At 39.3% G+C, this 19,460-nt stretch overlaps 1 protein-coding gene across 17 annotated transcripts in view; it reads left to right on the top strand.

Annotated features, from left to right (window-relative positions):
• EXOC2 (exocyst complex component 2) overlaps positions 1-19,460 on the top strand; it is a 206,102-nt gene that overhangs the window by 124,984 nt on the left and 61,658 nt on the right. For all 17 annotated transcript variants that reach the window (XM_036257415.1, XM_036257413.1, XM_036257405.1 and 14 more), the window contains 2 exons: positions 9,682-9,807; positions 15,192-15,316. In XM_036257415.1, the coding sequence (XP_036113308.1) occupies positions 9,682-9,807; positions 15,192-15,316 (251 nt within the window). The remainder of the gene's footprint in view (positions 1-9,681; positions 9,808-15,191; positions 15,317-19,460) is intronic.

Genomic DNA, 19,460 nt, shown 5'->3' with positions numbered 1-19,460 from the left:
TCTACTAGGGATTCTCAGTCTGTACCTCACTTCCACGTATCTGGGACTACCCCATTTCTCAGACTGTTATGTTCATTATATTCCACAAATAAGTGAGATATGTGTAAGGAATCCGGGGCACCGCCGAAAAACAGAGAAGAGACTGGAGAGCCAATCAGCCGAATAAACGGGGATCAGGCTTAATTGGGCACACTCCGGGCGGGTTCACAGACTCCGAGGGTCAAGTCCTAGAAGCCGCGCCCGATGCTGGGGTTTGTGCTTTTTTATATCTACCCGTTGCAGCTGAGATTTGTCTGTTAGGGTTTGACCTTGCGGGGGCTATGCATGGGAGCCTCTGGAATGTGAGTCGATAAGAGCAGGATGGGAGTTGGTCTACAAAGCTTGGGGCAGGCCGTTCCCGGAACAGGGTGGGAGGCAAGGCTGAGCAAGCGAGACAGTGGTCGAGCAGTTTGCCTGGCGCCAGTTCCCAGGCTTTCGGACAATGTGATACTTGTGTTTCTCTGTTTTGCTTGTTTCGCTTAGCATAATACTTTCCAGGTCCCTCCATGTAGTCTCAAAGGATAGGAGATCTTTCTTTCTTACAGCTGCATAGTACTCCATTGTGTGTCTGTACCACAGCTTTCTTATCCATTCATCTACTGATGGACATTTGGGCTGTTTCCAGATCTTAGCTATTGTAAATAGTGCTGCTACAAACATGGGGGTACATATATTCTTTCTGATGGGTGTTTCAGGCTTCTTAGGGTATATTCCTAGAAGTGGGATCACTGGGTCAAATGGAAGTTCAATTTTTAATTTTTTGAGGTAACACCATATTGTTTCCCATAGTGACTGCACCAGTCTGCATCCCACCAGCAGTATACTAGAGTCCCCTTTAATCCACACCCTCTCCAACACTTGTTGTTTGATGATTTGTTGATGGCGGCCATTCTGACAGGTGTGAGGTGATACCTCATTGTTGCATTAATTTGATGATTAGTGATGTTGAGCTTTTCTTCATATGTCTCTTGGCCATTTGTATGTCCTGTTTGGAGAGGTGTCTATTTAGTTCCTCTGTCTATTTTTTAATTGGGTTCTTTGTCTTCCTTTTGTAGAGTTGTATGAGCACTCTATATATATTGGAAATTAACCCCTTATCTGATATATCATTGGCAATTATGCTCTCCCATACAGTGGGTTGCTTTTCCATTTTGATGATTGTATCTTTTGCTGTGCAGAAGCTTTTGAGTTTGATGTAGTCCCATGTGTTCATTTTCTCCTTTGTTTCTGTTGACGTAGGTGATGTATCAGTGAAAATTCTGCTGCGTATGATGTCTGAAATTTTGTTGCCTACAGTTTCTTTTAGGATTTTTATGGATTTGTGAGTCACATTTAAGTCTTTTAACCATTTTGAGTTTATTCTTGTGTATGGTGTAAGTTGATGGTCTAGTTTCATTTTTTTGCATGTAGATGTCCCATTATTCCAACACCATTTATTAAAGAGGCTTTCTTTACTCCACTGTATGCTCTTGCCACCTTTGTCAAATATTAATTAAGCATATTGCCTTGGGTCCATTTCTGGGTTCTCTGTTCTGTTCCACTGATCTATATTTCTGTTCTTGTGCCAGTACCAGGCTGTTTTGATTACAGTCGCTTTGTAGTATAACCTGAAATCTGGTAATGTGATCCCTCCAACTTTGTTCTTCTTTTTCAAGATTGTAGCTATTCAAGGTCTTTTTTGGTTCCATATGAACTTTTGAAGTATTTGTTCTAGTTCTGTGAAATCTGTCGTTGATGTATTTTTTTTTTCTATCCTCATCCGAGGATATTTTTCCATTTTTTGTACAGATAGAGTGGGAGGGAGAGAGAGGAAGAGAGAGAGAAAGAAATATCGATGTGAAAGGGACACATTGAGTGGCTGCCACCCGCATTACCCAATCAGGGCCAGGGCCAAACCGCAGCCGAGGTACATGCCCTTAGCGAGAACCGAACCCAGTCTCTCTGGACCGCAGGTTGATGCTCTAACCACTGAGCCAAAGTGGCCAGGGTTGGGATTGTTTTTTTAGTTTCTCTTTTGGTGAATTCATTATTTGGTGTGTAAGAATGCCATTGATTTCTTGATGTTAATTTTGTATCCTGCTACTTCGCCAAATTCATTTATTAAGTCTAGTAAATTTTTGTTGGAGACTTTGGGGTTTTCTACGTATAGTATCATGTCATCTGCGAATAATGACAGTTTCACTTCCTCCTTTCCCATTTGGATCCCTTTTATTTTTTCTTCCTGTCTGATTGCTGTGGCTATGTCTTCCAGTACTATGTTAAATAAGAGTGGCAAAAGTGGACATCCTTGTCTTGTTCCTGTCCTTAAGGGAAATGCTTTTAGTTTCTGCCCTTTGAGTATGATGTTAGCTGTAGGTCTTTCATATATGGCCTTTATTATGTCAAGATATGATTCCTGTAGTCCCAGACTGATGAGTGTTTTTATCAAAAATTGGTGCTGGATTTTGTCAAATGCTTTTCTGCGTCTATTGATAGGATCATATGATTTTTATCTTTCATTTTGATTATGTGGTGTATCACATTTTTTGATTTGTGAATATTGTACCAGCCTTGTATCCCTGGGATGAATCCCAGTTGGTCATGAATAATTTTCTTGATATATTGCTGGATTCGATTTTCTAGTATTTTTGTTCAGGATTTTGGCATCTATGTTCTTCAGGGATATTGGTCTGTTGTTTTTTTTCTTTGTAATGTCTTTTTCTGGTTTGGGAATTATAATTATGTTGGCCACATAAAATGAGTTTGGAAGTTTTTCTTCTTCTTGAATTTTTTGAAATAGTTTGAGGAGAATGGGTATTAGTTGTTCTTTGAATGTTCGGTAAAATTCCCCCATGAAGCCGTCCGGGCCTGGACTTTTGTTTGCCGGGACAGTCTTGATTACATCTTCAATTTCTTTTGTTGTTATTGGTCTGTTCAAGTTTTCTATCTCTTCTAAGTCCAGTTTTGGGAGACTGTGTTTCTAGAAATTTGTCCATTTTGCTTAGATTGTTGAATTTGTTGCCGTATATTTGTTCATAATATCTGTTAACAATCCTTTGTATTTCTGTGGTGTTAGTTATTATTTCTCCTCTTACATGTCTGATTTTATGTATTTGTGTTCTCTCTCTTTGTTTCTTGGTGAATCTAGCTAACACTCCATCAATCTTGTTTATCTTTTCAAAGAATCAGCTCTTTGTTTCATTGATCTTTTGAGTTGTTTTATTGGTCTCCATGTCATTTATTTCTGCTCTGATCTTTACTATTTTCTTCCTTCTACTTGCTCTGGAGTTTTCTTTCTCTTTGCTTTCCAGTTCTTTAAGTTGTGAGGTTAGATAGTCTATTAGGAATTTTTCTTGCTTCTTCAGGTAGGCCTGTAGTGCTATGAACTTCTCTCTCAGAACTGCTTTCGCTGTATCCCATAGATTTTGTGTTGTTGTGTGTTCATTTTCATTGGTTTCCAAGAAAGTCTTTAATTTCTTCCTTGATCTCCATGGTAACCCATTCATTATTCAATAACATGCTATTTAGCCTCCATGTTTTGCATGTTCTTATTGCAGTTGATTTCTAGTTTCATGCCATTGTGATCTGAGAAGATGCTTGATATGATTTCAATCTTCTTGAACTTGTAGAGACTTAGTTTGTGCCCTAACATGTGGTCTGTCTTTGAGAACGTCCCATGTACACTTGAGAACAATGTGAATTTTGCGGTTTTAGGGTGTAATTCTCTGTAGATATCTTTTAAATCCATTTGATCCAGCGCTTTGTTTATTGTCTGTGTTTCCTGTTAATTTTTGGTCTAGAAGATCTATCCAGTGATGTCAGCGGGGAATTGAAATCCCCTGCTATGATTGTATTGCTGTTGATTTCTCCTTTGAAGTCCTCCAGAATATTTTTAATATATGTTGGTGCTCCTAAATTGGGTGAATATATGTTTACCAAGGTTATATCTTCCTGTTGGATAGATCCTCTCAATATTATGTAGTGGCCTTCTTTGTCTCTAGCTTGGGCCTTCATTTTGAAATCTACTTTATCAGATATGAGTATTGCTACCCCACCTTTTTTCTTGCTTTTCATTTGCTTGAAAGATTTTTTTCCATTTCTTCACTTTTAACATATGTGAGTCTTTTGTTGTGAGGTCGGTCTCTTGTAAACAACATGTATGTGAGTCATGCTTTCTTATCCAGTCAGCTACTCTGTGTCTTTTAATCGGAGCATTCAAACCATTCATATTTAAGGTGATAATTGATATGTACTTATTTATTGCCATTTTGTTTCATGTGGTTCTGTTTTTCTTCCTATTTCTTTTACTAATTACAGCAGTACTTTTAGCATATCCTGCAGTGCTCGTTCGGTGTTAATATATTCCCTTAGCCTTTTTTGGTCTGGAAAACTCTTTATTTGACCTTCTATTTTGAATGATAGCCTTGCTGGATAGAGTAGTCTCGGATTCAGATACTTATTTTTCATGACCTTGATTACTTAATGCCACTCCCTTCTGTCCTGTAATGTTTCTGTTGAGAAGTCAGCTGAGAGCCTTATAGGGTTTTCTTTGTAGGTAACCTGCTCCTTATCTCTTGCTGCCTTTAGGAGTTTCTCTTTGTCTTTAATTTTTGGCATTTTGATTACTATGTGTCTTGGTGTGGGCATGTTTGGGTTCTTCTTACTTGGGCTCTCTGTGCTTCTTGAACTTGAATGCCTTCTTCCTTCACCAAGTTAGGAAAGTTTTCTGTCACTATTTCTTCAAATATATTCTCTAACCCTTGCCCATTTTCTTCCTCTTCGAGGACTTCTATGATGCGAATGTTAATTACGTTTCCAGTTGTCCCACAGTTCCCTTAAGCTGTCTTCCTGTTTTTTTAATGGTTTTTTCCATTTCGTTTTCTAATTGGTTGATTTTTTTTCTACCCTGTCTTCTAATTCACTGATCCAGTCCTCAGCTTCCTCTACTCTGCTGATTAGTCCTTTCACTGTGTTCTTAATTTTTGCCATGTCATTCTTTATTTCCACTTGGTTGGTTTTCAATATTTCTATATCTTTACTCATGGCTCTGAACTCTACCTCTGATAATTTGCTTAGCTGCATTTCATTGATCTCATCTTCGATTGAATTCTTTTGTTCTTTCATTTGGGATTTGTTTCTTTCTTTCACCATTTTGGTTATCTCAGTGTGTTTTGGAGCATGCTAAATTTTCCCTGTGGGTGTTGGTGTTCTGCTGTTTTTGGCTCCCTCTTCTGGGCTTGGATGGTCCTATGTGGGCCCACGTTAAACACCACTATCATGTCTTACTTTCCTGGGTAGATTTGCAAGCCCAGGAAAGGTTCAGTTATCCTCTAGCTTTTCCCTGGTGTCTAGTAATCTCAGTTACTCACTACCTTGGAATGTAGCCCTTGTTCTACATAAGAGGATTTCCAGAGGATGGGACATATGCTGGTTATTAATGAGCCTCAATTCACATTTCTTTGCCTTACCTGGGAAAGGCTGAATCTCTGAGAGGGGAGGTGCTGCTTTTCCCCACAGCTCTGGGAAAGAGCACACTGGCCACTGCTTTTTGTGGCCGCAACTCAGCAAAAACTCTGAGTGCCCTCCAAATCCCTGGTGTCCCCACAGAGTTTCAGCCCAGTCTGCCTCCCTCTGCCTTAGCTTGAGTGACTGTGGCTATTTTAGCGCTCTGTCCTGGCTCTCTGCACTGTGGAGCCAGGTTGGTCTATATTCCTCAGGGGTGCTGCTCACAGCTAAAACTGCTGCTGTCTGTGGGCTGCCAGCCTGCCACCCTCTTGTGCCTCCTATGCAGATCCTACCAGGGTCCTTGGTTATGTGGTCGTGTCCTGCTGCTTTTCTGTTGCTTTTTCCCCAGAATTTGTCCTTATTTTAGCTGTAATTCCTGTTTGGTCTTGGGAGATCATCTTTGTAGCTTCTATTCACTCCCCCTCTGTTTTTCACATCCCCTATGTGTATGTTATGGGCTGCTGGGTCGCATAGGCCTCTCTGGTGCTTCAGCACCCCGCAGGATCCGCGGTTAACTGGATGGCACAGTCCCTGCTGGGTCGCGTACACCTCTCAGTTGTTTCAGCACCCCACAGACCCTGCTGGTAACTGGATGGCACAGTCCCTGCTGGGTCACGCAGGCCTCTCTGGTGATTCAGCACCCCACAGGTCTCATGGGTAACTAGATTACGCAGTCCCTGCTGGGTTGCACAGGCCTCTCTGGTGCTTCAGCACCCCGCAGGTTTCATGCATAACTGGATGGCACAGTCCCTGCTGGTTCGTGCAGGCCTCTCTGGTGCTTCAGCACCACACAAGCCCCATGGGTAACTAGATTGCGCAGTCCCTGCTGGGTCACGCAAGCCTCTGTGGTGCTTCAGCACCCTGCAGGTCTTGTGGGTAACTGGATGGCACAGTCCCTGCTGGGTTGCACAGCCCTCTCTGGTCCTTCAGCATCCCGCCGGTCCCACAGTAACTGGATGGCACAGTCCCTGCTGGAACATGCAGGCCTCTCTGGTGCTGAAGCACCCCACAGGCCCTATGGGTAACTAGATTGTGCAGTCCCTGCTAGGTAGCACAGGCCTCTCTGGTGCTTTAGCACCCCGCAGGTCCCACGGGTAACTGGATTGCAAAGTCCCTGCTGGGTTGCACAGGCCTCTCTGGTGCCCCTGCACCCTGCAGATCCCGAGGGCAGGCAGCTGGATTGCATCAGTCTCTCTCGGGCTCAGGCTTCCCAGTGCTCTTGTGAGCTCCTGGACCACACAGGCCTCTGTGGAGCCCCTGGTCCTGCAGCTGGCGGCTGGGGAATGCTGCTGCCCCATGGGGTTCAACTCCTGCTCAGCTTTTTATGTAGTTTTCGGGGATGGTTCTCAGCGGCTGGTCTGTGCTTCTGTTGCCTGGGGATGGATGTCTGCTCCCCAGCCTCTGTTGCTGGGGCTATATCTCGACTCTGATTGGGCTGCTATTGTGGGGGATGGTGCCGGGCTCCAGGCTGTCCGTGGCTTCCGCAACCAGCACCTTGAGAGCTCCACTACTGTGCACTGGTCTGTGTTGACAGAGAGTGTCCATTGCTCTGATGGTGCCAGGTGTGCTGGTGGGCTCAGGTTGATGGGCCCTAGCTGCTCCCACTACCTCCTCCCAGGGAAGACCCGGGATCTTCCAAAATGGTCAGACCTCCCCACGGCACAAGGAAAAGAGCCCTGAAGGGCCGCTTACCACGGTAGCCGGCTGCTCCGTCCACAGCACACGAACCTTCTGCTCCGCTTCTCTGCACTGCTCGGGTTTGGTCGTCCACCTTCATGTCCACTCACACACTCTCACACACTCACCCTCCCTCTGGTCCTGCCTGCCGCCATCTTCCCAAAAAGTATTATATTTTCATTGTTTGTATCTCTTTACACTGAATTACATTTATTGTCTTCTTAAATTATACAAGTCTTCTTATCTTAGATATGTTCACCAAAGTAGAAATGCATATAAATAAAACATTTAGCACAGTAGTTGAAACATTGTTAAGTCTTCAATAAAATTATATTCCACTAAATAAACCCATTCAAATGACTTACTTTCTAGTTCTGTAAAATCTACCTGGTAGACTTTGTGAGGATACAAGGAGATATTTCATATTGTATCACATTAAGGGGCTTATGATAGGAGGAGCCCATGAAACAGGTTCTTCATAGCACTTTTTACTGTATTTTGTTTATTTACTTATTGCTTGATTTTCTGCCTGCACGACCAGAATGTAAACACCTTGAGAGTAGGGCCTTATCTTTTATTCATCATCTGTTCCCCAGGGTCTGTATAGTTTCTGGCACATAGGAGGTGTCCAGTAAATAATTGTTCAGTGTTATTTAATAGCTAACATTATTAGTGGCATAAAACTATTATTTTATAAATGTGTTTTATCTTTTGCACCTGAAAACAAACCTATAAGCTTTTAATATTTTACTAACTTATAAAATGAGGAATAGGGTTTTTATTGAATAATTTAGTATCAGCCACTCAGTATATATTGAGGGAATTATTGCAGAAGGTCCAATGACTGGACAGAGATATAATACTTAATCCTTATCCCTAAGCAGATAGTATTTTGTTTTGGAGATAGGCAGTACTTCATGTAGTACATGTAATTCAGGTTGTAAAGGGTGAGAGTTGGAGTGGAGGAGTAACAGAAAACACGCAGACAAACACCACACATGTGGACCCAGAGGAGGCAGTCCCCACATTCTGGGCCCCAAGGGCAGGGCTCCCTAGCTTTATAGCGGGCTGGGGGGGCATTCTTTTGGCGCGAAAGCTAAGCAACTTACAGAAGCAGGAAACGAAAGGGGTCATGTCATTTCTAAGCTGGTGGCTCAGTTAAAATGGCAGTTCACTTCCTCCATCAGAGGGAGAAGAGGAGCAAGGCCTTTCAAGTAGAGAGAATAGAAAATAAGCAGGAAAACGTAAGATGCATTTTCTTAGGGAGAGTATTTGTGTCCTACGCACAGTAAATACTGTGTAACTGTTTATTTAATTCATCTTGTTTTGAAGATGCTCAGCTAAAGAGCTCAGTATGAGGGTGGGATGGGGCGGGGTAATAGGTATATCCATAGACTGAAAGGCAAATTTTACCACTTAAAGAGAATGTCTTACTAACACATTTAGCAACACTGGGATTCTTTTCCTAATAGCTGATACCAATTTTAGAAAAAAATGTTTCCTGGTTCTTAGGATAATTTGGGTTGGAATTCTGGGAGTACTTTGGAATATTTCTGAGGAGAGAATTAAGAAAGCAATATTTTAGTGATATTAATTCAGGACAATAAAGAAAATTTCTTGACAATAGTGACATGTTAGGCTTCTGGAATATTGACAGTGTGAGGTGAAAAGGATTAAAACTCATTTTACTGGCGCCAGGAATAGAAATAGGGACACAAATTCCACATTCCAAAGAAAGCAAGAAATGGAATTGGGGATTTAAATTTTAAGGAGAAGTCAAAGATTTATGCTGTAAATTTGCTCCATTGAAAACCATACCTCCATGACTTCCTTTCCAAGTGCCAAGTCATTTTTCAAAAAGTGATTTCTCATAGTGATTTTTGTTTCTAGAACATCTTTTTCCCAAGTTGTGGTGCACATTCATTCTAAAATGAGACATAAGTGTCACCCCATGATTTGTTACATCTCTATATTAAGCCAAAGTAATGGATTGGATCCTCCAAATCCTTCAGGATTGGAATGACTCCCTTCCTCCCTTCCTTCCTTCCTTCCTTCTTTCCTTCCTTCCTTCCTTCCTTCCTTCCCTCACCCAAGCACATGTTTGCATTTATCTTCAGATAGACGGGGAGAGAAGGAGGGAGGAAAAGAGAGAGAGAGAGAGAAAAAAACATCAGTGTGAGAGAAACACATTGACTGGCTGCCACCCACACGACCCCATCCAGGGCCAGGGACAAACTGCAACCTAGGTACGTGCCCTTAGCGGTAACCAAACCCAGGTCTCTCATCTGCAGGCCGACGCTCTAACCGCTGAGCCAAACCAGCCAGGGCGGGAATGACTTTTAAACCTATTTAGAGGAAATATTTTTTATTTTACTTAGTAAATGCTTTATTTAAAAGAATGGAAAATTGAGCAAAAAGTAACACAGAGAATCACCTAGGTATGAATACATAGAGCCTATAGGAGTGTCACTTCTCTTCCAGGCACTGCAGGCCTGCACAGTCCCATGGTGGATCTGGATAACGATGTACGTCCCTCAGTGTTGGGTCATCTTAGTCAGACAGCATCACTGAAGAGGGGCAGCAGCTTTCAGTCTGGTCGAGATGACAGTAAGTATGTCTCTCTACCCCCACTTTGTCTTTTACATTTGTTCTTGTGCAATTTAAAACATTGTTCCCTTGGAAATTTTCATAATTAGTTATCTTACTGTTGTTAAATATTACCAACCATCATCTTTTCTGTTTATTAAGTAACTACCCAGTAATTAAATTTAATAGTTTAAATGCACCTTACATTGTACATTTAATATATGTCATTTGATTTCTTAATAAGTCAGTGGCCACGGCTCAGTACTTACTCAACATATTTACTTAAGGTATAGTTTAGTTTTTCTCTGGTTTAATTTTTTAAAATATGCCACAGAAAAAATTATGTGAGAACTTCTTCAAGATGAATTTTGCAACAAAACTAATTTCTGTAGTCAGTCCAGAGAAAGACATCTTTTTAATGAATTTGGTTTGGAAAGAAGGAATTGTTGTTAATCAATCATAAATTAATTGTTCATCTTTTTTCATGAGGTAAGGTATCAAACTGTAACTGTTATATTTTTTAACTGTAATGTTGATATTTACTTATTATTTATTTACCTATATGAGATAGAAAATGTATTGGTTATAAAGTGTTTGTGTGCCAGTTAGATGGTATTAGTCATTGGTATTTCTAACCTTAATAATTCTAATTAAAAATCCAAATAGAGTAATGGAAATACCTTTTTTCATATTAAATTCAAATATCTTTAAAGTTTATTTGGAAGTATTTCATGTTATTCTTATAAGTACTGAAGTAGGGAATTTTTTAAGGTTCATTAATAAGTGTAAATGAGCACCCGTTCAGTGTGCCTCTGGATTGAGCATTGTCCCATGGACTGAGAGGTTCCCATGCAATTCCTGGTCAGGGCGCATGTCCAGGTTGTGGCCCGATCCCCAGTAGGGGGTTTGCAGGAGGCAGCCGATCCATGGCTCTCTCTCACATTGATGTTTCTATCTCTCTCTGAAAAAATAAATAAAACCATTAGAAATAAATAAGTAAATATGAATGAATGTTTATTATAAGAACACCTTAAAATTAGATGATTCACTTGTACTAAATGAAGGGTTTCTATTTGATAGTCCTTCTTCTTGTCCTGTATACTTTCTCAACCCCACTCACCAAGCAATGGAAGAACAGAACTGTTTGCTTCTGCCTTCTGTGCCACAGTGTGGCCCTCTAAACATACATACCTAGCCTGACCCTGGAGTGCAGCCTACCAGTTTTTGAAAAATACTTCCTTTTCAGGTGTAAACACTCTCCACCTCATTCCTTCTCTGTTTGTAATTCAGTACCACCAGCTGACATGTTAACAGGCTCAAATAAATTAGAAATTATACCTGGAGTTGACTATAATGAATTATATGACCTTGAACAGTTCAAATTTATCCCACCTACATTTTGTCAAGCTTTTTGTTTTTATTTTATCAAAATCTGGAAACTTTCATCAAATTTGAAAAAAATTTGCCTGTAATTTTCTCAAATATTTTTCTGTCTGCTTTCTTTTCTGAGACTCTAGTTATTACTCCATAGATTACTCAGGCTCCATCCTTCACTCTCCATCTATGTTTTATTACTTGAACTTGGAGCATTGTAAAGAATTACTTATAGGAAAAAGTAGGTATGAATAAAATTGAAGAAACATGTTCTAAACTCTGTGATCAAAGCAAAATTCATGAACCTACATAATTTTAATTTCTGTTGGATATTCCTGTCATATTCCCTTCGTTCTTTTTGTCAGTCTTAGGAAATAACTCTTAAAGTTACTCTGTCAGTGATAATAGCATGTGGGAATTAACTAGTGCATGTTGAATTCAGTGAGAAAAAAATCCAAAATCATTTTTCAATTTTAATGATCAGAATTCGAATGAAGTATACTTAGAAGGAATGAGGGGGAGGTTATCATTACATACATAAATACATAGGTATAAAGAATCTGCTAGGAATAAAAAGATCAACTGAAACACGAGACTTAGAATTGTTCTCTGTCACTGGGCAGGAGGCAACAGGAACCCATCTGTTTTCCAGAAGCCTTGGTGATTGAGTGCCAACACATTAAGTAATTGCAGAACTTCCAGCTCAGTGTGATTATCTGACAGTACCATGTAGATACCTGTGTTAACACTTCATACTATAGTGAACTCAGACATAATCACTTTACCGATTAATGTGCCATAAAAAGATTCAACTCAAGGAATCTTTTTGGAAGACTCTTGGAATTGGTTTGTTATGTTTTTACTTAAAATTGTCTAAATACTTCTATCATAAAATCATTGCAACTAGATTACTCATTAATTGATAGATTTAACAAGAGAAGTAGCTGAGTTTACTTTGTTCATTTTGTGGTTTTCAAAAAATTTTTTCTTTTAAATTGGTGAAAAGGTTATGTTCCCTGTTTTTATTTGGGGTGGAGGCATTCTCTGTGACAGACTGCTCATTGAGACCACCTCATTTGTATATGTCAAATATATATGTCTATGTAGAATATATGGATGTGTACTAAGCCAGACCAGACTACGCAAAGAGCTTGCCCAACTTCAGAGCCCCTGGGGACTTGGGTTCAGGTTAGGTTGCTTTCACTTTAATTTGAAACAATCCCTGCAAAGAATAGATGATATATGCATACCAGATGAGTTTCTCACAATAGGGATACACAAAATCATTGTCAGTGTAGCTGCATGGAGGACTCATATCTTTTAAAACATTAGTTTTGGGGAACAAACCATGTAAGAGTCTAGTTACTGTATGTGGCAGGTCTTTCAATGCTTTTTCAGTTTTTAGATTTTCTGGTTCTATTTTTACCTTGTCATTGGCCCAAGACACACTAGGCCATGGCCTGTGCTATGTAGTATGCTACCAGCCATTACAAAAGCAGTAAGTGCTTATCAGTATTTAGTTAGTCTGTTTCAGTCTGTCTTCAGATGAAATATACCTCTTATCTCACTAGACTCCTGTCACGTTACCATTAGGACTCCTTTCATTAGCTATCCATTTAATTGTAGGAGACCTGTGCTGTTCAGTATTTGTGGTGAGCATCATCCACAGACTTTGGGGTGCAACCACAGAATTAGCGCACAGTGGACAGTCAGGAAATGTGGGCTGGTTGAAAAAGTACAAGTCTGTAGTGTGCCCCAAGTAAAGAGCCATGCCTTTCTCATATATGATAGCTGAATTTAAAGCTTTCCCTATAATTCATAACGGAGACAAAGGACTAATATGTCCAATAAATAAAGAGCCTCTACAGGCCACAGAAAGGAAGTCTGAGTGGCTCTTAAACGTATGAATAGGTACTGAATTTCAGTCATAATGAAAACTAAAAAGCATTGTAACACTACATCCAGATAATAGTTTGGCAAGAACTACCAGTGTCTGGTTTTGGGTTTTATGTGTTCTGCTTGCTCATCAGCGAGGCTAGAAGGAAGTTATAACTTGCACGTGTTGCTTGTGGGTATGTAAACAATCCCTGGAGAAGTCAATTTAATAACACAGATCAAAACCACAACTCTGTCCTCTTGGACCCAGCCCCTCCTTTTCTGAGAATGTATTCTGTTCTTACACAGACCGTCCCCACTTAATGATGGAGCAACTTAACAATATTTCAACTTTACGACGTTATGAGAGCAATACACATTCAGTAGAAACCATACTTTGAATTTTGATTATTTTTCCTGGGCTAGCAATAAGTGGTCCGACACTGTCCTATGATGCTGGGCTGCAGGCTGAGCTGCGGCTCCCAGTCAGCAGGCAGTCATGAGGGCAAACAGCCAACACTCTCCAGTATACCCTGTTGCCAGTGTTTTGAGGTATTTTTGTTTGTTTGTTTTTGTATATTGGCTTCTGAACACGTTTAAGGTAGGTGAGGCTAAACTGTCAGTTAGGTGTATTTAATGCATTTTTGACTTATAATATGTTCAACTTACAAAGGGCTTATTAGGATATAACCCTGTAAATTGAGGAGCATCTGTACTTGCACACGTGCCTCAGTGATGGGGTATACCTTATTGGCTGAAGCATTAATGTTAACTGGAAAAATTTATTAAATTATGATATTTCCAAAATATGAATTACTATGTAACTTGGGGGTGGTGGGGAAATATGGAAGAACTCTAGGATTCACTGTTAAATGAAAAATAAAACTATTTTTAGTATGCGTCCATTTATGTAAAAGAACTTTTGGTTGTGGGGAGAATACATATTTTTGTTTGCCTTTGTATATAAAAGAATCACAAGAACTATTAACTGTTGTTGTTGTTTTTTGTGGCTGGAGTTGCAAACTGGGCAATGGAGGATGAGGGTGGGTGGTAGACTTCATTGTATACCTTTTAAGTTCTCTTTTCTAACCATGTACTGTCTATTTAGAAAATGATTGAACATTTTTAAATAAATGGCATCCACCCTTCTCCCACTAGAATAACAGTGATAATATGAAACCACAAATGTTTTGCCTGGGAGTATTTTTAAAAGAAGCCAGTAGATGGAGGAATCAATGAAAGTTCCTTTTCTTGACTTGCTTTGAAGTTGCTGAATAGTTAGAAGTTGACACCAGAAGTGCTTCTCATCATTGCTGTGAAATTGGACAGGGAGGATGCCTCTGCCCTGCTCCTGTCGGAGACTCTGGAGCAGAGTCATAGAGCCAGGGGGCAGGGTATGGAGGGAAGAAGAAACAGGAAGGGGGGGGTAAAGAAAGCTGGGAGAGACTGGAAAGTGAGGAATGCTCACTGAATTACTGCATTTGTTTTCATTCCCATGGACTTATCCTTCCTATGAAAAATCTAGAAGACCTATTTCCCAGTTACTACAATAACCACATTAAATTACATGTAACCCAGGAGGCTTCAATATTTTTATTTTTGTCTTAAATGTCTTTGTTATGGGAGGAATTATTTATTACATGATTGTGCTTGAATACGTTCCTTTGTGATGACTTGACTTCTTACTGAATTTTCATTGCATAGGGTATATAGTGGCATTTCTCATTAGTTGATATCAGCTTTAAATTTAAATATTGGCTGTAGGGCAGCCCTGCCTTTGCCTTACTTTGCTGTTTGAAGGCATGATTTTAAAAGAGAAATATAACATGCTGAAGACAACATGGTTGAAAAGCCAAAGCAACTTCCTCTGTGAAGTCCTCCCTGCATCTGCTGCTGTGCCCTTCTGATGGTCTGTCCCTCCCCTCCTGCCTGCCCGTCTCCCTGAGAAAGCAGGGCTCTGTGGTGAGAGTGGCTGTCTGTGCCTGCAGGCCCTGCTGGTGTGACAGGAAGAATGGAAAGTTGGTCTTTTAGCTTATTAAAGCTCTGCAGCGAAAGTGGAACACATTTTTAGGTGGGGAAGTAGCAGTATGTTTAAGCAGGTTTTTATTCCTGATTTAGAAGTATACTTATAGTGTTTTATTCTTTTTCCCCCTTAGCATGGAGATACAAATCTCCCCACCGGGTAGCATTTGTTGAAAAATTGACCAAACTTGTTTTAAGTCAGCTGCCTAACTTCTGGAAGCTCTGGATTTCATATGTTAATGGAAGCCTTTTCAGTGAGGTATGTATACAATTATGACTGTAGATGTAGGTAAGTCATTGTGAATTTTAGTCTTAAAATTTTAGATTCTGAAGTGACATTTTTACAACCGTCAAGGCACAACACCTATAACTCTTGTCAGATATTTTAAGATTAGTTAAAAGTTTTCTAAAGCCCTAACACTTAATAGCTGTATAACCTTGAACAAGTTCATTGTTCTGGGACTTAGTTTCCTCAACTGTAAAAAAAATATTGAGTGCATTTATTTCAAAAGATGATTGTGATCATTAAATGAGTTAGTCAGAAAATTTGAAATGTTTTCAATGATTCTGAATTAAGTATAGTGTTAGGCAAAATTTGGGAGAGATTATTGTGCAGTGGACTATGAACAAATGTACAATAGGGATGAAATGCTTGCAGCTTGCACACAGATTAGAAATAATTGATATAATAATGTGATTTCCTAGTTGGAAAGAATTTAAAGATTCTGTTATTTAGCCCTCATAATCATTCCACAGAAGTTTTATAAGCCTTTATATTTTCACAAGCCACACATTTACTTAGTGTCTTAATCATAATATAATTGGTAGCACAGAAGTTATGACTTCTCTTTATAGCACCTGGAACTTAGATTCCTCACTCTGTTGTCTTACTTTCAGTGCCCCAGAAAGGCCCTGAGGTCCTGCGCTATACCCTCGAATGGCCTTGCCTCCAGCTGCTAGGGAGGCTCGCTTGTAACGCGGAGCAGGCAGCTCTAGTTTTTTGTCTCCAGAGAGAACTCTCTACAGCCTTGAGAGAGCTGGGGAGATAGGGATCTTCTTCCTTCTTCTTTTGCACTTGCCAGCACAGAAAATAGATGTGGAAAAGGTTAAACAGTTTATGCTTTTTTGTACTGAGGCTTACCTTTGTGGTTCAAGACCTCTTCCTTGGTAAAAGGTGGTTGGGGTATGTTGGTACTCCCGTGGTCCATCCAGTGTTGTTTGACTGTGGACATACATTCATGCTACTCTTAAAGAAGTAGAGTTGGTCTCTGGAGTTGTTTTTGTGTGTGTGTGTTTGGTTTTTTTTTTCCCATTGTATATTTAATTCTTATTTGTCCACTATCTCTTTTAAACCTAGTCAATCTCTTGATTCTTCTTTATATGAATGGCTAGTTATCTAAACCATAAAATTTACTTAGTGCATGAAAAAAAAAAACAGAAAAATGACAATGCATCAAAAAACAACTTCCTTAGAAAAATCAACCCCTTAAACATGAGTTATCACCGTATATTTTTTCTTTCTTTAATTTCAGCAGTGTATTAGTTACTGTACTAAGTGAACATTTAAATGTTATAACAATTAATAATATACATCACAACTTTCTTAAGTTCTTTTTGTATCACTTGGTTATGTAAAAGGTCTGTTGAAAAGTTAACTATACATAGAAAGTCTTCCATAAAATTAATGTAGAATTTGGCTGACTTTAAAAAAATGGAGGGTTGCTTACTGCTGGCTGAGGAGGAAAATGCTTTAATTTCTGTTTTTGAGGTGTCCTGAAAAACATTTCTCAGCTCTGCTTTCAGACATTTCCCCGTCAGTTCACATTTTTATTCATCTCCACGGGATGGTAGTTGTGTGGCTGCTATGCTGAGGGCAGGTTTGGGTTTCTTGCTCTCCCACGGGGGCGGGGGAGGGGGGGGGTTGCTGCACCATTCACATGGTGTCATAGCTTCCTCTCTGGTCTGCTCCATCTCTAACGCACATTGCTTATCTGAGGACTAGAAAGGTGAGATGCTTCCATATCAGTGCCTTGGGCAAATAGTGTTCACATCTTTTCTTAAAGAACATTAATGTTGTAGTAAACACCCAATATTTATCACTTATTAGCTGTGACCTTAGCAGTAACTTTACTTCTCTTTGCCTACTCCATAGAGCTGGTTTGAGAATTAAATGAGTTAACATAAATGAAGTGCTTATTACAGTGTCTGGAAGATAAATAAGAATTTGCTCTTGTTATTTGGAATAAATATTTATTCCATTATTTGACATCTCCTTGTCCTGGTACATAATAGGTATTCAGTGAACAAAGTTTAATAGCATTAAGAAATACTGGATTGAAGAACTGCTAGATTAGTGGTGAATAATGTCAAGATGGAGTAAATCATCTGAAGAATTATTCCCTGAGGAAATGGATTTTAAACCTAGTTATTTTTCAGCCAAGTGTTTTTTTCCTTCTGATTGGATCTGTTCCTATAGGTGGCCCACCACACATTGACAGTAGTTGCCTTATTATGGGTCTTTTTAGAGTTTGTAAAATTTCCCAAGTGTTTTTGGTCTGAGATATTTTAGTGAAAAAGAATAAATACATTTTCCTTCTTTATGGGTTATACCTAGTAGTTAAATAAATGAGCTTCTTCCGAACTCATGAACATTAGTACTGAGAAAATTGTTTTAATGAGTTGTACTGAGGTGGACATGCCTCTGGTATTTCTACCTATTTATATTTATAAATTTTTCTTAAAAATTTATAGTAATATTTATCAATTAAATATAATTTCTCTACATAGTTGGGCATGTTTATAAACTATTCACCTTCTATTGAAAAGCTAGAAAGATACCAAAGGGCAGTAGAAAAGAATGGAGGAGTTAGGAAAGTGTGACTACCATTTCAGTCTGTAAGTGAGAGCCAGAAACTTAATCACATTAAACTTGGGAAGAGTTCTGGGCTTTTGATAGTTGCCATTTAATCTCATACAAGAAAGTTCTCTAATATTTAAAAAACAAAATTTACTTGAAATTTTTTATTTTTCTTGTTATAGAACTATTTTGTTTTATTAATAGCTTATCTGTTGAAGATTTAGATGGAGTTTTCAACAGTTTAAAAAATAGTTCCTCAAACCAGTCAAGCCCATGTAAAGTAACATATGTGAATCAAAACAGTGAAATCTAGCCGTTGGTCTCACCACAAAGTAGTTTTGGTTTGTGTGTGCAGGAAAGAGTTAAGGTTTTTAATTAACGAAATGGTTAATAGTAGGTTAAGATCTCACCTTTAGATATGTTTTAAATACAGTGTATTTGGGGTGAAAAAATTTAAAGCATCCAAATAATTTTTAAGTAGTAAGAATCAGAATGTTAAAAAAGTTTTATAATTTATAGTATATAGCACTTTATGTTCCAAAATTAGATTAAAAAATAGAGCAAACCTTACAAAATTTAGTATGTTGGAGGTGTCTTCATTAGATTAAAACAATAACAAGCGGTTTTTTAATTAACAGTTGAAAGAGGATGTCTTACAGCTAATTCCCCTCTCCCCTCCATTTTTCATATATTTAGAGACAGGTCCTTGAAATTCATGGAATTATTTTGTGCAGTAGATGGCATCATGCATTTATTAGCACATGTTTGGTGGGCAAAATTGTTCTGGAAAAATTCAGCCTTAATTTTGACATGGTGAATTTTAATAATTGATTATCACTTTTTTCTTTGATTTGAAAATATTTCACAAAAGACTATGAAATAATCTTCCCAGTGAACAAGCCCACTATGTGAAAAGTTAAGTATTAGGTCATGTGGTAGATACAACTAGAAAAGACACCATCTGACAGTCAATATACTTAACCATTTTACATTGGCATGACCCTTCAATTGAGATGAATAACACCTTTCTTTCACAGTTCCATCCCCTCCTCCATAGCACACTAACCCAGGTGTCTATATTTGGGTTCAGAGAAACAGAGCTAGTAGGATCTTGGTTCTGTGTCCAACCATATAAAGAAAGAGAAAGAGATTGGGTCATGTGATTATGGAGGTTGACAGGCCCCAAGATCTGCTGCAGTTAGTGAGCTGGAGACGCAGGAAAGCCCACTGTGTCATTCCCAATTGAAGGCCAGTAGGCTTGAGACCCAGGAATCACCCGTATTTCAGTTTCAGTCTGAAGGCTGGAAAAGACCAATGTCCCAGGTCGTGCCATCAAGCTATAGGAATTCCCCCTTACTTTGGCCTTTTTGTTCTATTCAGGCCTTCCACTGATTGGATGGGACGCACCACACCGAGGAAGGCAAGCTGCTTCCTTCAGCTTATGAATTCAAATATTAATCTTATCCAGAGACACCCTCACAGACACACCGGAGTAATGTTTAACCAAATATCTGGATACCCATGGCCCAATCAAATTGACACAAAG

The sequence above is a fragment of the Molossus molossus genome, unplaced genomic scaffold (assembly GCF_014108415.1).
Source record: "Molossus molossus isolate mMolMol1 unplaced genomic scaffold, mMolMol1.p scaffold_m16_p_12, whole genome shotgun sequence".
In the NCBI taxonomy this organism is placed as follows: Eukaryota; Metazoa; Chordata; class Mammalia; order Chiroptera; family Molossidae; genus Molossus; species Molossus molossus.
Note: the sequence above shows the minus strand (reverse complement) of the source record. Positions and strands in the feature narration are given on the sequence as shown.